Here is a 14,218-nt window from a genome sequence, read left to right as displayed (position 1 = left end):
TCCTTTTTAGCCATTGTAAATTATTTCCACAAAAACCTTTTATCACGTGTATACAACCAACTTAAAACTCTTACAGTGACACAAGCATATTGTTTTTAGAGTAAAATTTAAAGTTCAAGACGAAAACGTACATTAAATACAACATAAAAGAATCACAAACTCCATCCACCGAGGTAACCGGGGCAACCTGGACGAGGGTTGACCTTTCTAGTGCGTGATAATGGAAAACCGGAAGCACTTTCCCATCCAATCACCAGCCGGGGCTTGTAATAAGCGGAAAGTTTTCTTCGGTGCTGGCAAGTTGGCACTACTGAGAAGCAAAGGGACTTTGACGTCAGCGGAGGCAGTTGAATGTTAGGCCGGAACAAGTTAAAAGAACTTTCCTCTCGTTCATGACATGATTCAAACAAAGAATAGATGAGTTCACCTTTGGATAGACCTTTTGACCAATCGACACCGACAGCCGATTGTACCACGTAGAACCATAACCAAACATAACTTAACTTATTCGAACATACTCTATTAAGGTTACTTAAGATTAGGGCAGCATGTTTATCATATTTTACCAGAGAATAAATGCTTTCTGTTATGTTTTAAACACATAATCTAGCCGAACATTCGCTTCAGGTTAGCCTCCAGTTAAACAGCGGATATGAGGCAATATTCGTCAATGTCTCATGCATCATAAAAAAAAACTCTCGCAAGGCCGTATAGCAAAAGCATAAGCCAGCCGATTAAGCGTCGCTTTATTGTAAACTGTGAACTAGCACATCGTTACTCTATTATCGGATGCACTTCAGAAGCTCGCGCATTAAGCTGCGCAATGACGCATACGATGGGGGGATGTGGCGACATGACAGTAGATGGCTGTCACGGAGTGGACTATTATGCAACGGCAACTGCAGACACAATGCAACCAACAGTGCAGTGCATGTCCAACGGATTCGCTCGTCTCGGATGCATTCTGCCTCTAGTGTACTGTAACAGGGTAATCATGATCAATACGGCCGTCTTGAAAATGGTCTGCAGCAGCAATCGTTACCATGGTTTCGACCAACGTCAGAGCGCACCGTCAGTTTGTCACGTGCGCGAGCAGTTTACGCAGACAGCCCGTTACCGTCTTTAGGCGGTCCCATCGAGTGGGCCAGACAGGCAGTGAGCTACCACCGGTCAGGGACAGGGAAACCCCCGATTCCAACACGCCCGAAGCGTTCCGAGAAGTTCGTTCCATGCCAAAGTCAACATGTGATTATTTTCGACCCCACTCTACCCACACCACTTTGCCCATCCTCTGTTCAGCACAAAAATGGGAGGCGTTGTATTACTATAATCATCCGACCGGTTAAGATTATTTTTTTGAATCTTTTAAATGTCATCCATCGGATGAAACATGCGAGTTTGGAGTTTTGTAATGCGTGCGCGTCAATAAATCGAGTTACGGTTACCGACACCCCGACGTACGCGCGGCAACTATGCCAGTACAGGGAGCCGCTGGTCTGGTTTTGCCAGACCGAAAAGCCATTGAAATAAAACTGGTTCCGTCGGCGCATCAAGCTTTCCAGTTTTGTGCTTGTCCCCCGAAATAAAAACGATGCTGAAAATGATTTATGCGTTTCAGCGGTTTACTTCTGGTGAGTCGCAAAGAATAAAACACGGGCTGGAACCAAACACAGCAATAATGTGAAAGATGCGTTAAATGGGCCACATTGAATTATTTAAGAAGGTGTAAACGAATGCCAATTTAATTCTTTTTAATTGTCTTTTAAATATATATATACATTAGTTCAATTAAACAGGAAAAGCTAAAAAGCAAAAACAAAAGCTGAATTATAAACGTTAACGAGCCACTTTTATTAAAATAAATACAATTGGTTCTGTCCGGGAAAGAACATAAAGGAAAGTAATCAATAACTTACGCCCACCATTAAAAACATACACCAAGAAGTGGGCCCCTATATACCCTACAAACCAGTTCGTGTAATTTGTTCGAAGAAAACGCCTAAAACTAGGCAATTACTTCACATTCTCTTGGGCAGGTTAAATAAGCAGGGGCGACTTAACAGCAGTTGGCCCATTACCGCGAAAATGAATGAAAAACGTAACGATCAATCTTTGCAGAATATTTCCCAATCCAAGAAAATCTTTCATATAAAATCTTATGGAAAAGGGTTGCGGAAACAATAAAAAATATTAATCGTTAAATGGCCGTAACTTCTGAATCGCGAATAAAAAATATATGGGAACGTTACGTTTTTCTTCTCTATCATTATTGTTAAACTTTTAGTATGTAGTAATTTAATTAGAATCGTTATTTAGATTGTTTAGAAGATTAAAAAATTACTTACAAATTCGTGAAGATTCGACAGTGTTATAGTACAATCGAATTTGATTTAAGGAGGCGCCCGGTAGTTGACCTAGAAGTTTCGATTTCCAAAGAATTTATTTCAAGTGATTCTCCCTTTCTCGAGAAAAGCGTCTGCAACGACAACATAACAGATGTAGAGATGTTGTCCAACTGGTCTAGGTACGATACCGAGGAATTGTTTCCCTTTATTAAAACAAAAGAGAAGAAGCCAAAATGTAAAGAAAATTCGCAATTGATTCAGCAACTCGTAGATGGTGGTGCTTGACCGTGACCAGTAAAGAGAAATTTTATATCAAGACATAGTTATCTAGTAAGTCGTATACCAGTCAGATCAAGAAAAAATCTGAAAGGTCGAAGAGCCATGATGTGTTCGAAAAATATATCTTTACTATCATCTACAAAGCGTATGCAATACAAACACGATTTAACAAAAGGAAAAACAAAATTCCACATTTTATTTCTCTGTCTAATAATTATCCTCTGTTCGGAAAATATCTCCCTCAGGTTCATATCCATCCATACAACACATAGGCATCCAGATTGTGTGTGTGTTTTTAAATGTATTTTTATATCATAAATATCATTGACAGCAGTATTAGCATTTCACCTTGTTCCCACATGTTTTAGTTCATTCGTGCATTTTAGGTTCCTATTGCGCTACTTTGCAACTCAACTGACTAGTCAGTAAATGTTAACCCCTCGGTTGAACCACTGGTTTTTCACATTGCCCTTTGCTTCATTTCCCGGCAACAATACTGCATCCAAGAAACTAGAGCAATGCTTGATGGTTTAGTGCAGGCAAAGAAGCATAGAGCAAATGCATTATTCCAATGTTGCACTGCTTTCTGCAGCTGAAACTATTCTGAACGTCTATAAGTATATATGCAGTTGGACTCATGGTCCTTGTTGGTGTGGTGTTCCAACTCACTAGTTCCCTATTGCTTCTCTACACAACGGTCAACTGTTCTTGGTGCTGTACAAGGTAGTGCATTGTGATGCACATCGTGTGAGCGAATAACCTGTGCCACTAACACTAAAACTCACCCGAAAAGACTATTCACAAACTATGCCTTCCTATTAGCAAATGTTGCTGTTTGGCAGACGTGGTAGGTTCAGTGTGCATGGGTAAATCTATTGATTCTTTGTCTTTGCTATTAGTGACACTATTTGCCAGTAGGCAGTTGTAACTTACTATCGAATTTTGCCTCCCATGCAGGTAGGTAGATTGTATATTTTGAATGAAGTATTTCCAACTCCTTAGATAGGCCTTACTTGACCGTTTTCTTTTCCTCCCATACTCGGATTGTTACGTAAAGACACATGTATCGGGGATGCAAGAGTAGTAGTTACTAGTAGTAGTAGTAAAATCGTACTGGTAATACAACATCCTTTCGCTCGGCCATAATTGGCACCGTAATGCATGAAACTGCCAAATCATTTTCCTGTTATTTGAAATAATGTCTACCTTTACATGTGGTATACATCGCTTCTTAACACAAATGTAACGATAACCAAAACACACAACACAACACTTAATTTTAAATGCATCGACAGACGTAACTGCAACTGTTGGCAACCAAATATGCAACTCAGTAGCGTGATACAAGGTGCAAACTGGCGAAGTACGATGGTTGCACCTAATTTAGCCTCATATTTTGTTATATAAACCACAAACAAGATGAATGTATCGCTTTGTCTATTCTGTCTTTTGCTGTATTTGCGTTTCCCCTTCTCTGTCCCTTCTTATTCCAGCACTGCAGAGCACATTGTTACACAACAAACCTTTCTCACGCTTGACTTTAGGACCCACGGAACCGAGGTGTCCGATTTCTAATCTATTTATTCACTCTTCTCAGTTTATCGGGCATAAATCTCGCTTTCTCGTATAGTCTTTTGCCTACCTGTTGTTCTCCAACTAAATAGGTTACGGGTGCAGTCCTCATTCTCATCGATTATAAATATCTTCATCACGCATCTTTCGGCCCTGCAAAGGCGATTCGCAACACGCTATATGCCTAACATGCGCACGACAACAAACCACAATCGCCCCTGTCTGTTGCTTCCGCTATCAATCTGCTCCTGCTTTCATCACTCGTTCCATCACCTGGTTTATGTTCAGTCTTATAATATACAGTTACTATTAATGCTACCTTTACACCATAGAATACCTTTCACTTCGACTGTGTGTGTGTTTGTGTATAAGGTACTCGTATGGTACCATTTAGCTGCCCGGGGATGCCCTTTTACCCTACACGCGGGTTTTAGCTACTCCGCCTATACGACAGATTTGTTTTTCAGGGACAAAAAAGCATGCAGGAAATTATTTGCTTCCATCACAAGAAACATAAGAAAATAGTGTGTTAAATGCAAAAAAAAAACAAACTGTAAGCGCAACATCATGAAAACAAATTGATTTTTTAAAAAGGGATATAAGGGAATATCGGATACAAATTTTACATCACGTAAAACTTTACGGAAAAACAAATTGAACGGAAACATGCAATGAACTGGGAATGGAAAAAGGTGAATTGGAAAAAGGTAAATCAAGCAAACAGACAGTATCGTATCATAGCAAAGGACAAGGAAAAAATGCTACCCAAACCAGGGTTGATGCGTGCCTGTGACTATTGATGCTCTGTTGGTGTGTTTTTGCTTCTGTTTGGGTATCGTGCGACATCTCGCTCGTCTTAAGTAAATTAGGTTACTGTGCTATCATCATCGGTTTGTACTACTGTGAAACGAGCATCAGTGAGGAGCCGTTGCAGTTGCGGTATGCGCTAAACGTAAATGGTAGGTATTGTTAAAACAATAAACGCACACTACAGAAGCACCAAAACAGCGAACGGGTGTACGGAAACAGTTAAATTAAGAGTGGTTCTTAACAGTGAGCGAGGCTATTCTTTGCCTTAAGCGCATATGATTAGTTTGTTATTTGGTGGTGATAGTTGGTGTTTGTTACTGAACAATACATCCTCACCCGTGCGTAATGCATAAACACGCAACGGAATAAAGTAATAGTACTGTGCATTGCTAAACGGATATCGTTCCTGCAGAATGATTGCTTTGTTGATAAGTTTGATGGTTAATCTAACTGTGAAGAGTCAAGAAGAATGGTTGTTGCTACCCTATTGCGTCCGTATATGGTCTATTGGTTAGGGGACTCCACACTACTGTGGATATGACTACCCCTGCGGTCTTTGCTCCATCCCTTCTGGCACCTCTTCAGGAGGTGTAACTTTTGCACTGCTGCTCCGATCCGTCGACGGTGGTTGCCATCGGGATCGGTACGGTGACCGCTAGGCTGTCTGTCATTCGCCTTTTAGCAGCTTGCTAAATTTCTCCTGCTGCTTTTCCTTCCACTCTTTCTTTGGTTTCGAGCGCTTCAGCTGTCCATCCCAGACGAGATCGACCAAACCACCCTGATCAGCGATGACACGCTTAACACGGTTCGCGAAATCGATCGCCGATTCACCCTCGTTACGTTCCATCGGTGGCAGATACCAGACATCGCACACGATCGCCCATGAGGTCATCATAAGGAAGAGATACTGCATCATCGAGTACCGCGAGCTGTTCCAGAAGGCATCACCAAACCGTGGATCGTATCTAAATTGAACGGGATCGAAAGGGTTATGATTGGGTGCACAAAAAGCAAATACGACCGACGAGACCAACATACTTGATGGCCACTGGATAGATGACGCCACCAACTTCAAAGCTACCCTTTTTGAACTGCATCACGGATGTGTTGTTAATACAAGTACCCTCGGGGAAGATCAGAATCGGTGGGTTGTTCGGATCTGTCACGTGCTCCTTTAACCTACGGATGTCGCAACAATGGCGTTAGGATAAATGTACAATCACTTCTCACACTGGGATTGCTTACCGCTTTGCAACCAGTATCCGATCTTTCGCTTCCGCCCGCTCGAACCAGATGTGTGGTGAGGCCCGAGCTAGGGCACGCTGAAGCACTCCAAGAAATCCTCCATGACGTTGGCCGATCTTGATACAGTTAGTAGTGGTGTGAATAGAGATAAAAAGGTATATTAGAAAAGGAGATTCATACTTCATTTATCGCTATCACAATATCCTAAGGGTTTACGAGCGAATCATATCAGTTTCGGGAGAGGTGGTAAATGATGTAGTACATCCTCCTACCGGGTTTGGCCGTACTTACCAGCGAGTAACAATTGTCACACATTAACATTAACACATCGATGGGACTGGTATGGTTTGCCACGCAGATGCCATTCAATGGACGATTCTGTATGTTATGATAATTGATCACAGATGATAATGCACTCGACAGAAAGCCGAAACACTGAATCAGCACACTCTTCACCATCGCGCGTTTGATGGAACCTTCCGGCACGCAGCCAACCACGGCGGTGCAGAGCGTCAACCAAATGACCTGAATGTGGGAGATGCCAGAGAGAAAGAGGAGGGAAAAATGAACGAGCACATTGGTGGATGCTGTTGAGCAATATTTACAGATGGTTTAAGGGTAACTAAACAAAGGTACAAATGCCAATGGAAGGATTGTCAGATTGTTGTTGTGGTTGTATATCTTACATTGTATGGGCGATGGTATGGTCTTCGAACGAACGATAGGGCAATATACAAGCTGGATTAATCGATACATTGACCAAGGGAACACATTTTCCTAAAGGACACTTCAACCCATTTCATGCTCGATTTTCTGCTGCCAAAAAAGGGGTAGACGACTATGAAATTCGTGATACGCAATATATTTCTACTTGTCCTTCCTGTCCTCTACTGGCCACATTGGTTGAACCATTTTTAATTGAAAAAAAAAAATCAAAATTAATTACCAGTGCCATTTTCTCAAAAATTTAAAATCCGCTTCTCTACTACAATTGCTCATAGTTCCACAAGTGACCTCACAGCGTTTGACGTCATCAAGCAGATGAGAGATCGGAACCGAGTTGCACAGCGCAAGGAAGTCGATTGTCCCTCTCGTCGGGGGCACAAAGTATGCAACAGTTGCAGCTGATAGTGGAACCGAAACAACAACACAAACCATGTGCTGTAACGGTTGACCGGCTGCCTTGCTGGATAGTAAGGCTTCTTCATTGACCGCAGATTCTCACTTTTACTCTCTCTCTCTCTCTCTCAACTGCTTATTACTATCCCCATGGTATCTGGTGAGGGAATTTATAGTTGTTGCGTAGCATATAACTGCATCGTAACAGTGCACGATGCCCGATGTCACCGTCTCACCCATGCAACCACATCATGCTGTGTGTGTGTATGTGTTATCACCTGACTTGAACTTTGCTTTGCAGCACATTCGTTGCCGCAGCACTGTTACCGTCTTGCCATGCACACGTTAGATGGAGGCGTCGATGCGGTTACGAAATTGATTTCTTTACAATCTTTACATCTTATCGTACAGAAAATTAATTGTAATTGGGAAACGTTACGAGGCAAGTAAGGGTCTTTTTTTTGTTGATAAGGAATAATTTGTAGTATCACTATGTTTTCATGCAGAGTGTAAACATTTTTGAGTATTTTGTTGCAAATTTGGCGAATAGGATCCATTTTTGGGAGATTTAAATCCTTTTTTTCTTCATTTTACTGTATTTTCTAACTGCGAAATAATTAAAGCTACTCTTACCCTTAAAAAAGGTTTAGCAATACTTTTCCGAAATACGTGTAATATTTTTTTAATTAAACTGATACCGTTTGCAGAATTGGGCATGACTCTGAAATGATTCTAAAGAACAACATTGTTATCAAATTTCCTTAAGTGAAAACATTTGCAAGTAGAAAACAGTTTCTTACAATTTTGTTTGCTTATCTGACGAATTTCGATTAGCTTTTATCAACGGTGCGGATGCCAAGGTCAACGGATTTGTGCTTGGTGAGATTCTCCTTACAACTAGCCTTATATTAATACCCAGGAAATTGAGGTTCCACTTACTATAATAAATGGACGACACTGGACAATCATGCATGATTGTGAATATTTACAAAGTGTACAATATTTGCAGTTCCTTGCAGTGTTCCTTGCCCTCTACCCAATACCGGTTGATGAAATACAGAGATTGCATACAATCACAAAAAAACAACGGCCAACTTGTAGGATCAGAGAATACACGATCAACATCCCACACTTCCGCGTTCAAAGAATCGCTCGCCGAAATCGTACAACCCGCACACCAGGTATCTCACCAAGGAATACGTGCAATCGGTGGAAAGGATCGCAATGTCAATCGGTGTCGTATGGTTGGCCACGCAGAAGCCACAGGTTTTCGGTTTGTACTCCGGGTTGTGGAACCGTACGACGCCAGAAATTGAGCGCGTTATCATACGGAACGTGTGCTTGAACACGATGTCATTCATGGCACGGCGCAACCGGAACGTCGGAAGAATGCCCACGAACGCGAAGCCAATCACACAGTAGACCACCTTCGATTTGAAGCGGAATAGTTTGTGGCGTATTGCAGCGGAAGACCATGCCATCCCATTGGAAAATTTTAAAAAAACAATTAGTACCTACATTACAAAGCAAGGCTTCGAAAGCGTTGTCAGAAAAAGGGAACATCTTTAGATGATCTTTCTCTAACATCGTTTCCATTGCTTTACTCATCCTGCATGTAAATACACGCACACATTTCCTTGTAGCGTACGATCGACTCAAAAGCAGACAACTTACCCCGATGAAGCAAATAAGCACCCGCATCGGCATTAGGATGAAGTATCGTATTAAAAATCCGATCATCCATATCACCGTTAACCGCCAGCTGATAAACTCGTACTGCCGGTTGGTGCGCGTCAGCAGGTTCCAATTTTTAAGCTCCTCCGCCAAAAATCGGCTCGTCACCTGATCCTCAATGATCGCTTCCATGCCGGACTTGACGTAGTCGAGACAGTTTGACAGCTTGAAACCGGCCGCTTCTTGTTCACCCTCCGTACCGTCAGATTTGGTTTCGTCGTCACCATCTTCACCATTGTCCCGTACGGCGCCGCTACCATCTTCGTGTGGTTCGGCATGTTTGCTGCGCGTGTCATCAATAACTTCCGGCGAGAGGATAAGCGATTCGGCCCGGCTAATGACGGTATTGCCACCGTTCGCAATGTGTGACGAGTTGTCGCGCCCGTTCATATACCGATGGCTGCCACCGTTCGGGATGTTGCCGTTTGTGTTTGCCCTTCCCGTGCCATCGCCTGTATCGATAGTTTCGGTGCTAAGACTATCACCGGTAGGTGTGTCTTCCTCTTCTGCATCTGATTTTGTAATGTTTGCGAACTGTTGCTTCCGAACGGATTCGATGTTTTGTCGACCGAACTAAAAGAAGAAAGGGAAGGCAGGAGAATATTATTATTAGACATCTTGCACAGAGAGAAACATCATACTCTTAAAAAAATATGTCTACCAAAAGAAAAAAAAACCTGTCTCGTTACGCATAAGAATAATAAATTGATTATTTCGCACAGCAAAAAGCTTGCGATAGCAAATTTACACAAAAAGTTGGTCCGTCTCAAAGAATGAATGTAAAAAAACAACTCGGCTTCTAATTACAAGATCAACTCCAACCACTCTCGGTGGCTGGCAGGTTTGCGCGGTACGACGATCGATCGTTTAGGTTATACTGTTGGAGAAAAACATTCAAAATGGTATGTGAACAACAAATCTGGCATCGTCTTTGAGACGAGTTTCGGCTGAATTTGGAGGTCACCGGCGACCAGAGTCGAAAAGGCCACAGATCCGCTGTGCTGTCTTGCGTTTCGACGAAACACAGTTCATTCATAATTACGTCATGCGTAGCATCTAATAGCCCCCCTTTGTGACGCCATCTCAAGCAACGACGGAGAGCGTCAAGGGTTTTGTGGCTTCTTGAGATTTTGATTGCAACCAAATCAATTTGTGCGAAGAACCTTTCCTCTATCACAGCTGTTATTTATTTTTATATCACCCAGCTGATGGCCACTGCCTCTAACAACAAGCAGTTCTGCTCCGCCTTATCGCACCTCGGCTGATGTGAACAGTTTTATTTTTGATAATCCATCGGCCAGGAAGGTAGCTCCGGCTCGTCACATCAGCGCACTAACCCAGTGCGTCGTCTTGCAATGTTTTGAATCGTGGAAAATTGTTTGCGTTTGCAATAACTGTTGCTAATGCGTGACAGGTTTGCGAGAGCAAGAAAAGGATAGAGTCGATAGTCCTCGCTCGCCTTGGTGTGATGATGATGGAAAAATGAAATCACGCCACCACCATCACCAACCGTGCACTGCTGCGCAAGAGAGGATGCAAGCACTTCAATGCACTCTGCGTCAATCTAAGTAAGCTAAGGTGTCGTATGCTGGAACAGAAGCGTAGCACGAGGGATGCTCTGCTGGCTGTCCGGGGACTAGCAATAGAGCAAATAAATAAAGCTAATTGGTAAGTAAACTGAAACCTCACTGTATTGCTAGGAGACCGATATGGGGGAGATTTGTTGCGAAGCAAAAAGGGTAGCAAGTCCACGAATTCACAACGATTGTACTAGTGCAGGGGGTGTAGGCACCTCACAGCATTTTTTTGAGGAATGTTCTAGATGCTGTATGTGGCATTGGTAGTCGTATTTTTCAGGAATCATAAATCCGAACGGATTGATAACGCTCAAAAGAAAGCTCTTTTATGATGATTGATAACACGCGATGATGTTGCGGCCGTACGTCACGGATAACGCACGACCAATCAAATATGCACATTCAAAATGATCACCTGTTCGATCGGTCGTTGTTGTGAGGCTCTTTACACATACACTATAAAATGAACCTCACGGTATTCGCCTTCGTAAACATGAAAAGCATTGAAAATGCAAAATAAGGCGAAATATCGTACCTTCCGATTATATAGCCTGTTGATAAAGGTATCGGCCCAATTGCGTCTAGGTACCTTTTGTATGTAATCTTATCGAACGGTACTTGGCTTTTGGGGGAAACATTTTGCGTCGTTATTGGTTTTTATACGTGCTTGTATGGTGGTAAATGAAAAAAGTACCAGCTAATAAAGGCGCTATAGGCGGCTAGCCAATAAAATTCAGCTGTTAATGAAGGCAAAAAGAAGAGGTGCATCAAACTTATCGGTTTTACATAAAATGCCCTATATGCAGGTAACTAAATGGGATAGAATGCTAGCTTTTCCTTGACCCTAGGATGCTGCAGTTATTTCCTGTCACGTGCTAAAATCTGTGCATAGTTTTTTACGCAATGGAGGTCAGATCATTTATCCTAAACTCAGCTTACAACGAACCGGTTCTATTTCCTTTTCAGTCGATGCACGTCAAATCTAATGAACTTGCATCGATTGCATATGCAGGAAACAGTAAAGGCGAGTTTTCGTCCAATGAGGCGTAAAGGAAACACATTCGAATGAGCGCTTGGGCGCACTTCTTTCCCGATACGACCCACGACCCCAACTTTTCGGGTTCACTGACGATGGCATCGCATAAACACAAACAGGCCGGCCATTTAACAAAATCACAATACAATCACCAAACATTCCTTCTGCCGCATCGCCGTGTACGAGGGGCACGGTTCGCTGCCGTACTGTACTTGTGATTATTGACATCACTGCAGACTCAAAGCAAGGGATTTCTTGTGCTTTCCGGTACAAAGAGGCGCATCACATAAATTCCTCCGCTTAAATGAAAACAAAGACAGAATAGTGTGCAAATAATGTGCATTTTAGTGGGGATGCGGTTGGTGTGGTGGTGAAATCCGAGCGAAACTCACAGTCACCATCGGTGGCCTTGACCGCATCGTAGAGAAACCGCGTAACAGTGCCACACGCGCGCATATACAACGTTTAAAAGGTCCGATAGAGCGCTGGATGTTCGTACGTACAGGCGATTATAATTTCACGGTCAAGCGTATAGATAATGGGCCCTAGGCACGTCTCCCTTGCCGTTTGCAAACACTACAGCTACTGCGATGCGGTATAAAGGGCAACGGTAACGGTATACAACAGGCGGTGCAGCAACAACAACCACGGTCAGAACGTGAACTTCCAACGAACTTCCGACGACAGTATTTCCTGTCACCTCAATGCTAACTAGATCACCTAAACTTAAAGGAACATTTCAACTCCGCATGAACATGAAGAATTTAAGCTCCATAATGTGCGCGTATAACCTTCTGTTATGTACAATGTATGCTACTGTTGTTAGTTGTTTCTACTGAGCCTTCGTTTCCAAATCTACATCTCACCGCACTTTGGACCACCAATCACTAAAAACCCTCGGAAAGCACAGTCACAGCATTTTGAATTACGGCTGAAAAAGATTACGGTTCATTAACAAGTTAAAGTGCAGACTGCTCAATTCTCGCCCGGAGGACATCAATCCTCAATCCAAAAAAAACAACAAAAAATAGGCGTCATGGTCACCCTGCGGTGGTGCTGTGCAGTGCGTTTAACGCAACCTGCGGGCCGGACAAAACAACACATCGAGACCGTCGCGGTTTAACATCACATTTGATAAGGCATAATGATGATTCAGCAGTACTGCGGTCCAGCGGACTGGTTGGAGTGCCGTCGTACGTGTCCTCTTACTCCCGGCTCTTGCCGCACATGTGTCCACCGAACACAGCGGGCCGCACATGTATCGTGGGTAGAATAATAAAAGCGACTTAAATCTGCTGACCAGCAACACCGATTTGCCACGGGCGGGTTATCGATTATGGATTCAATTCTCGGCTTTCGGTAATCTTCCGCTTCCGCCGCTACGGGGTTGCTGTGTGAAAGCCCAGTATAAAGCGTGCTGGGTGAGATTGGTTTCCTTTGCTGAATCGATACGACCGGTAAATATGCATTAGCACGTAGCACGTTCATGCACCGTAAGTAGCTTCTTGTTGCAGGGTTTCGGCTTTCGCCCGTTCACATTCCGATATTTAGCACCTAAAAGGACGCATATCGCGTTGATTGAAGAAATCCTTTGCGTTGTACCCTTTACTTAGGAACGAGGCAACCGCTACGAGACACAAACAGGAGATTATTGATTTTCTTTCCAGACGGGCGACATCGTCCCACGCACAGACAGTGCTGGGATGGAAAAAAAGGATACGATTCCTTTTTCGCGTGAAATTTTCCGAAGGTTGTGAGAGAGCAGTACTAGAATGTTCCGTCGTATTCCGATATTTACCTCGAAGATTTTCACCAACAGATCCACGTAGAGGCGCCTCACACCGAACGATTTTCCGATCGATGCCATAAACACAATGGTAAACAGGAAGGCGAAGAACGGTGTCAGCGTCACCATCGACATGATGGACCAAGCCGCCTGCAATCCTCCCATCCTGTCCGATAGCTTCGAATTTCCACGATTGCCGGTATAATCTCTCCACCTCACTCGTGCCTCACGCTCGGGTCACACGGGTGCGTTTTGCCTCTTCTTCTGTCGCACACACTACCAACGCACTTAACAATCACGTAATAACAATGGACACACAATTTCAGCACCCCGAACACAACTCAATATGCCCGGGTGATGTCCTTAATTGCAGCTTCCTTTCTGCAGTTTCCACACACACACACCAGCTCGCACACACACACGCACACAAACACACATGCACACGCGCGCGTCCTTTTCCGTTCTTTGTTTACTTCCTGCACCGTTCCACTGCGCGTTGTTGCTCCCTGGCCGTTGTGCTGCTGAATCGAGAGGTACAGTCCAAGAGTTGTTATTTAAGCCGAGTTTTTTTGCTCATAACGAAAGCCGAGATAATCAGAGTCGTAGCGCACTCCGTTGCTTCTTGCCCATCGCGACACACAAACAAATCTAGCTCAAGTGACACGGAATTGACAGACGCGGAGACTTGACTGGGAAGTTTGACGGAAAATACTGC

General features: G+C 43.3%; 1 protein-coding gene and 1 long non-coding RNA gene across 4 annotated transcripts; both read right to left on the bottom strand.

Annotated features, from left to right (window-relative positions):
- Nucleotides 1-709: 709 nt before the first annotated feature.
- Nucleotides 710-1,760, bottom strand: LOC118504321. The gene is made up of 2 exons (XR_004905290.1): nucleotides 1,043-1,760; nucleotides 710-978 (listed from the first exon to the last, which is right to left on the bottom strand). It is a non-coding gene; the product is annotated as an uncharacterized LOC118504321 (long non-coding RNA).
- Nucleotides 1,761-2,905: 1,145 nt separating this feature from the next.
- LOC118504320 (glycerol-3-phosphate acyltransferase 3) lies at nucleotides 2,906-14,170 on the bottom strand. 3 transcript variants are annotated; one of them, XM_036038647.1, is made up of 7 exons: nucleotides 13,828-14,170; nucleotides 13,516-13,724; nucleotides 9,045-9,677; nucleotides 8,561-8,797; nucleotides 6,252-6,367; nucleotides 6,045-6,185; nucleotides 2,906-5,971 (listed from the first exon to the last, which is right to left on the bottom strand). In XM_036038647.1, exons 2-7 carry the CDS (start codon nucleotides 13,666-13,668, stop codon nucleotides 5,674-5,676), a joined length of 1,578 nt encoding a protein of 525 aa, XP_035894540.1. In that variant the 5' UTR covers nucleotides 13,669-13,724; nucleotides 13,828-14,170; the 3' UTR covers nucleotides 2,906-5,673. The 3 variants fall into 3 exon arrangements, with proteins under 3 accessions (XP_035894540.1, XP_035894539.1, XP_035894542.1); XM_036038646.1 differs by having other exon boundaries at nucleotides 13,516-14,170; XM_036038649.1 differs by lacking the exon at nucleotides 8,561-8,797 and adding an exon at nucleotides 6,543-6,776 and having other exon boundaries at nucleotides 13,516-14,168.
- Between the last annotated feature and the right edge of the window lie 48 nt (nucleotides 14,171-14,218).

This window comes from Anopheles stephensi, chromosome 2 (assembly GCF_013141755.1).
Source record: "Anopheles stephensi strain Indian chromosome 2, UCI_ANSTEP_V1.0, whole genome shotgun sequence".
Lineage (NCBI taxonomy): Eukaryota > Metazoa > Arthropoda > Insecta > Diptera > Culicidae > Anopheles > Anopheles stephensi.
The sequence above is the reverse complement of the archived record's forward strand: the minus strand, read 5'-3'. Positions and strand labels throughout refer to the sequence as shown.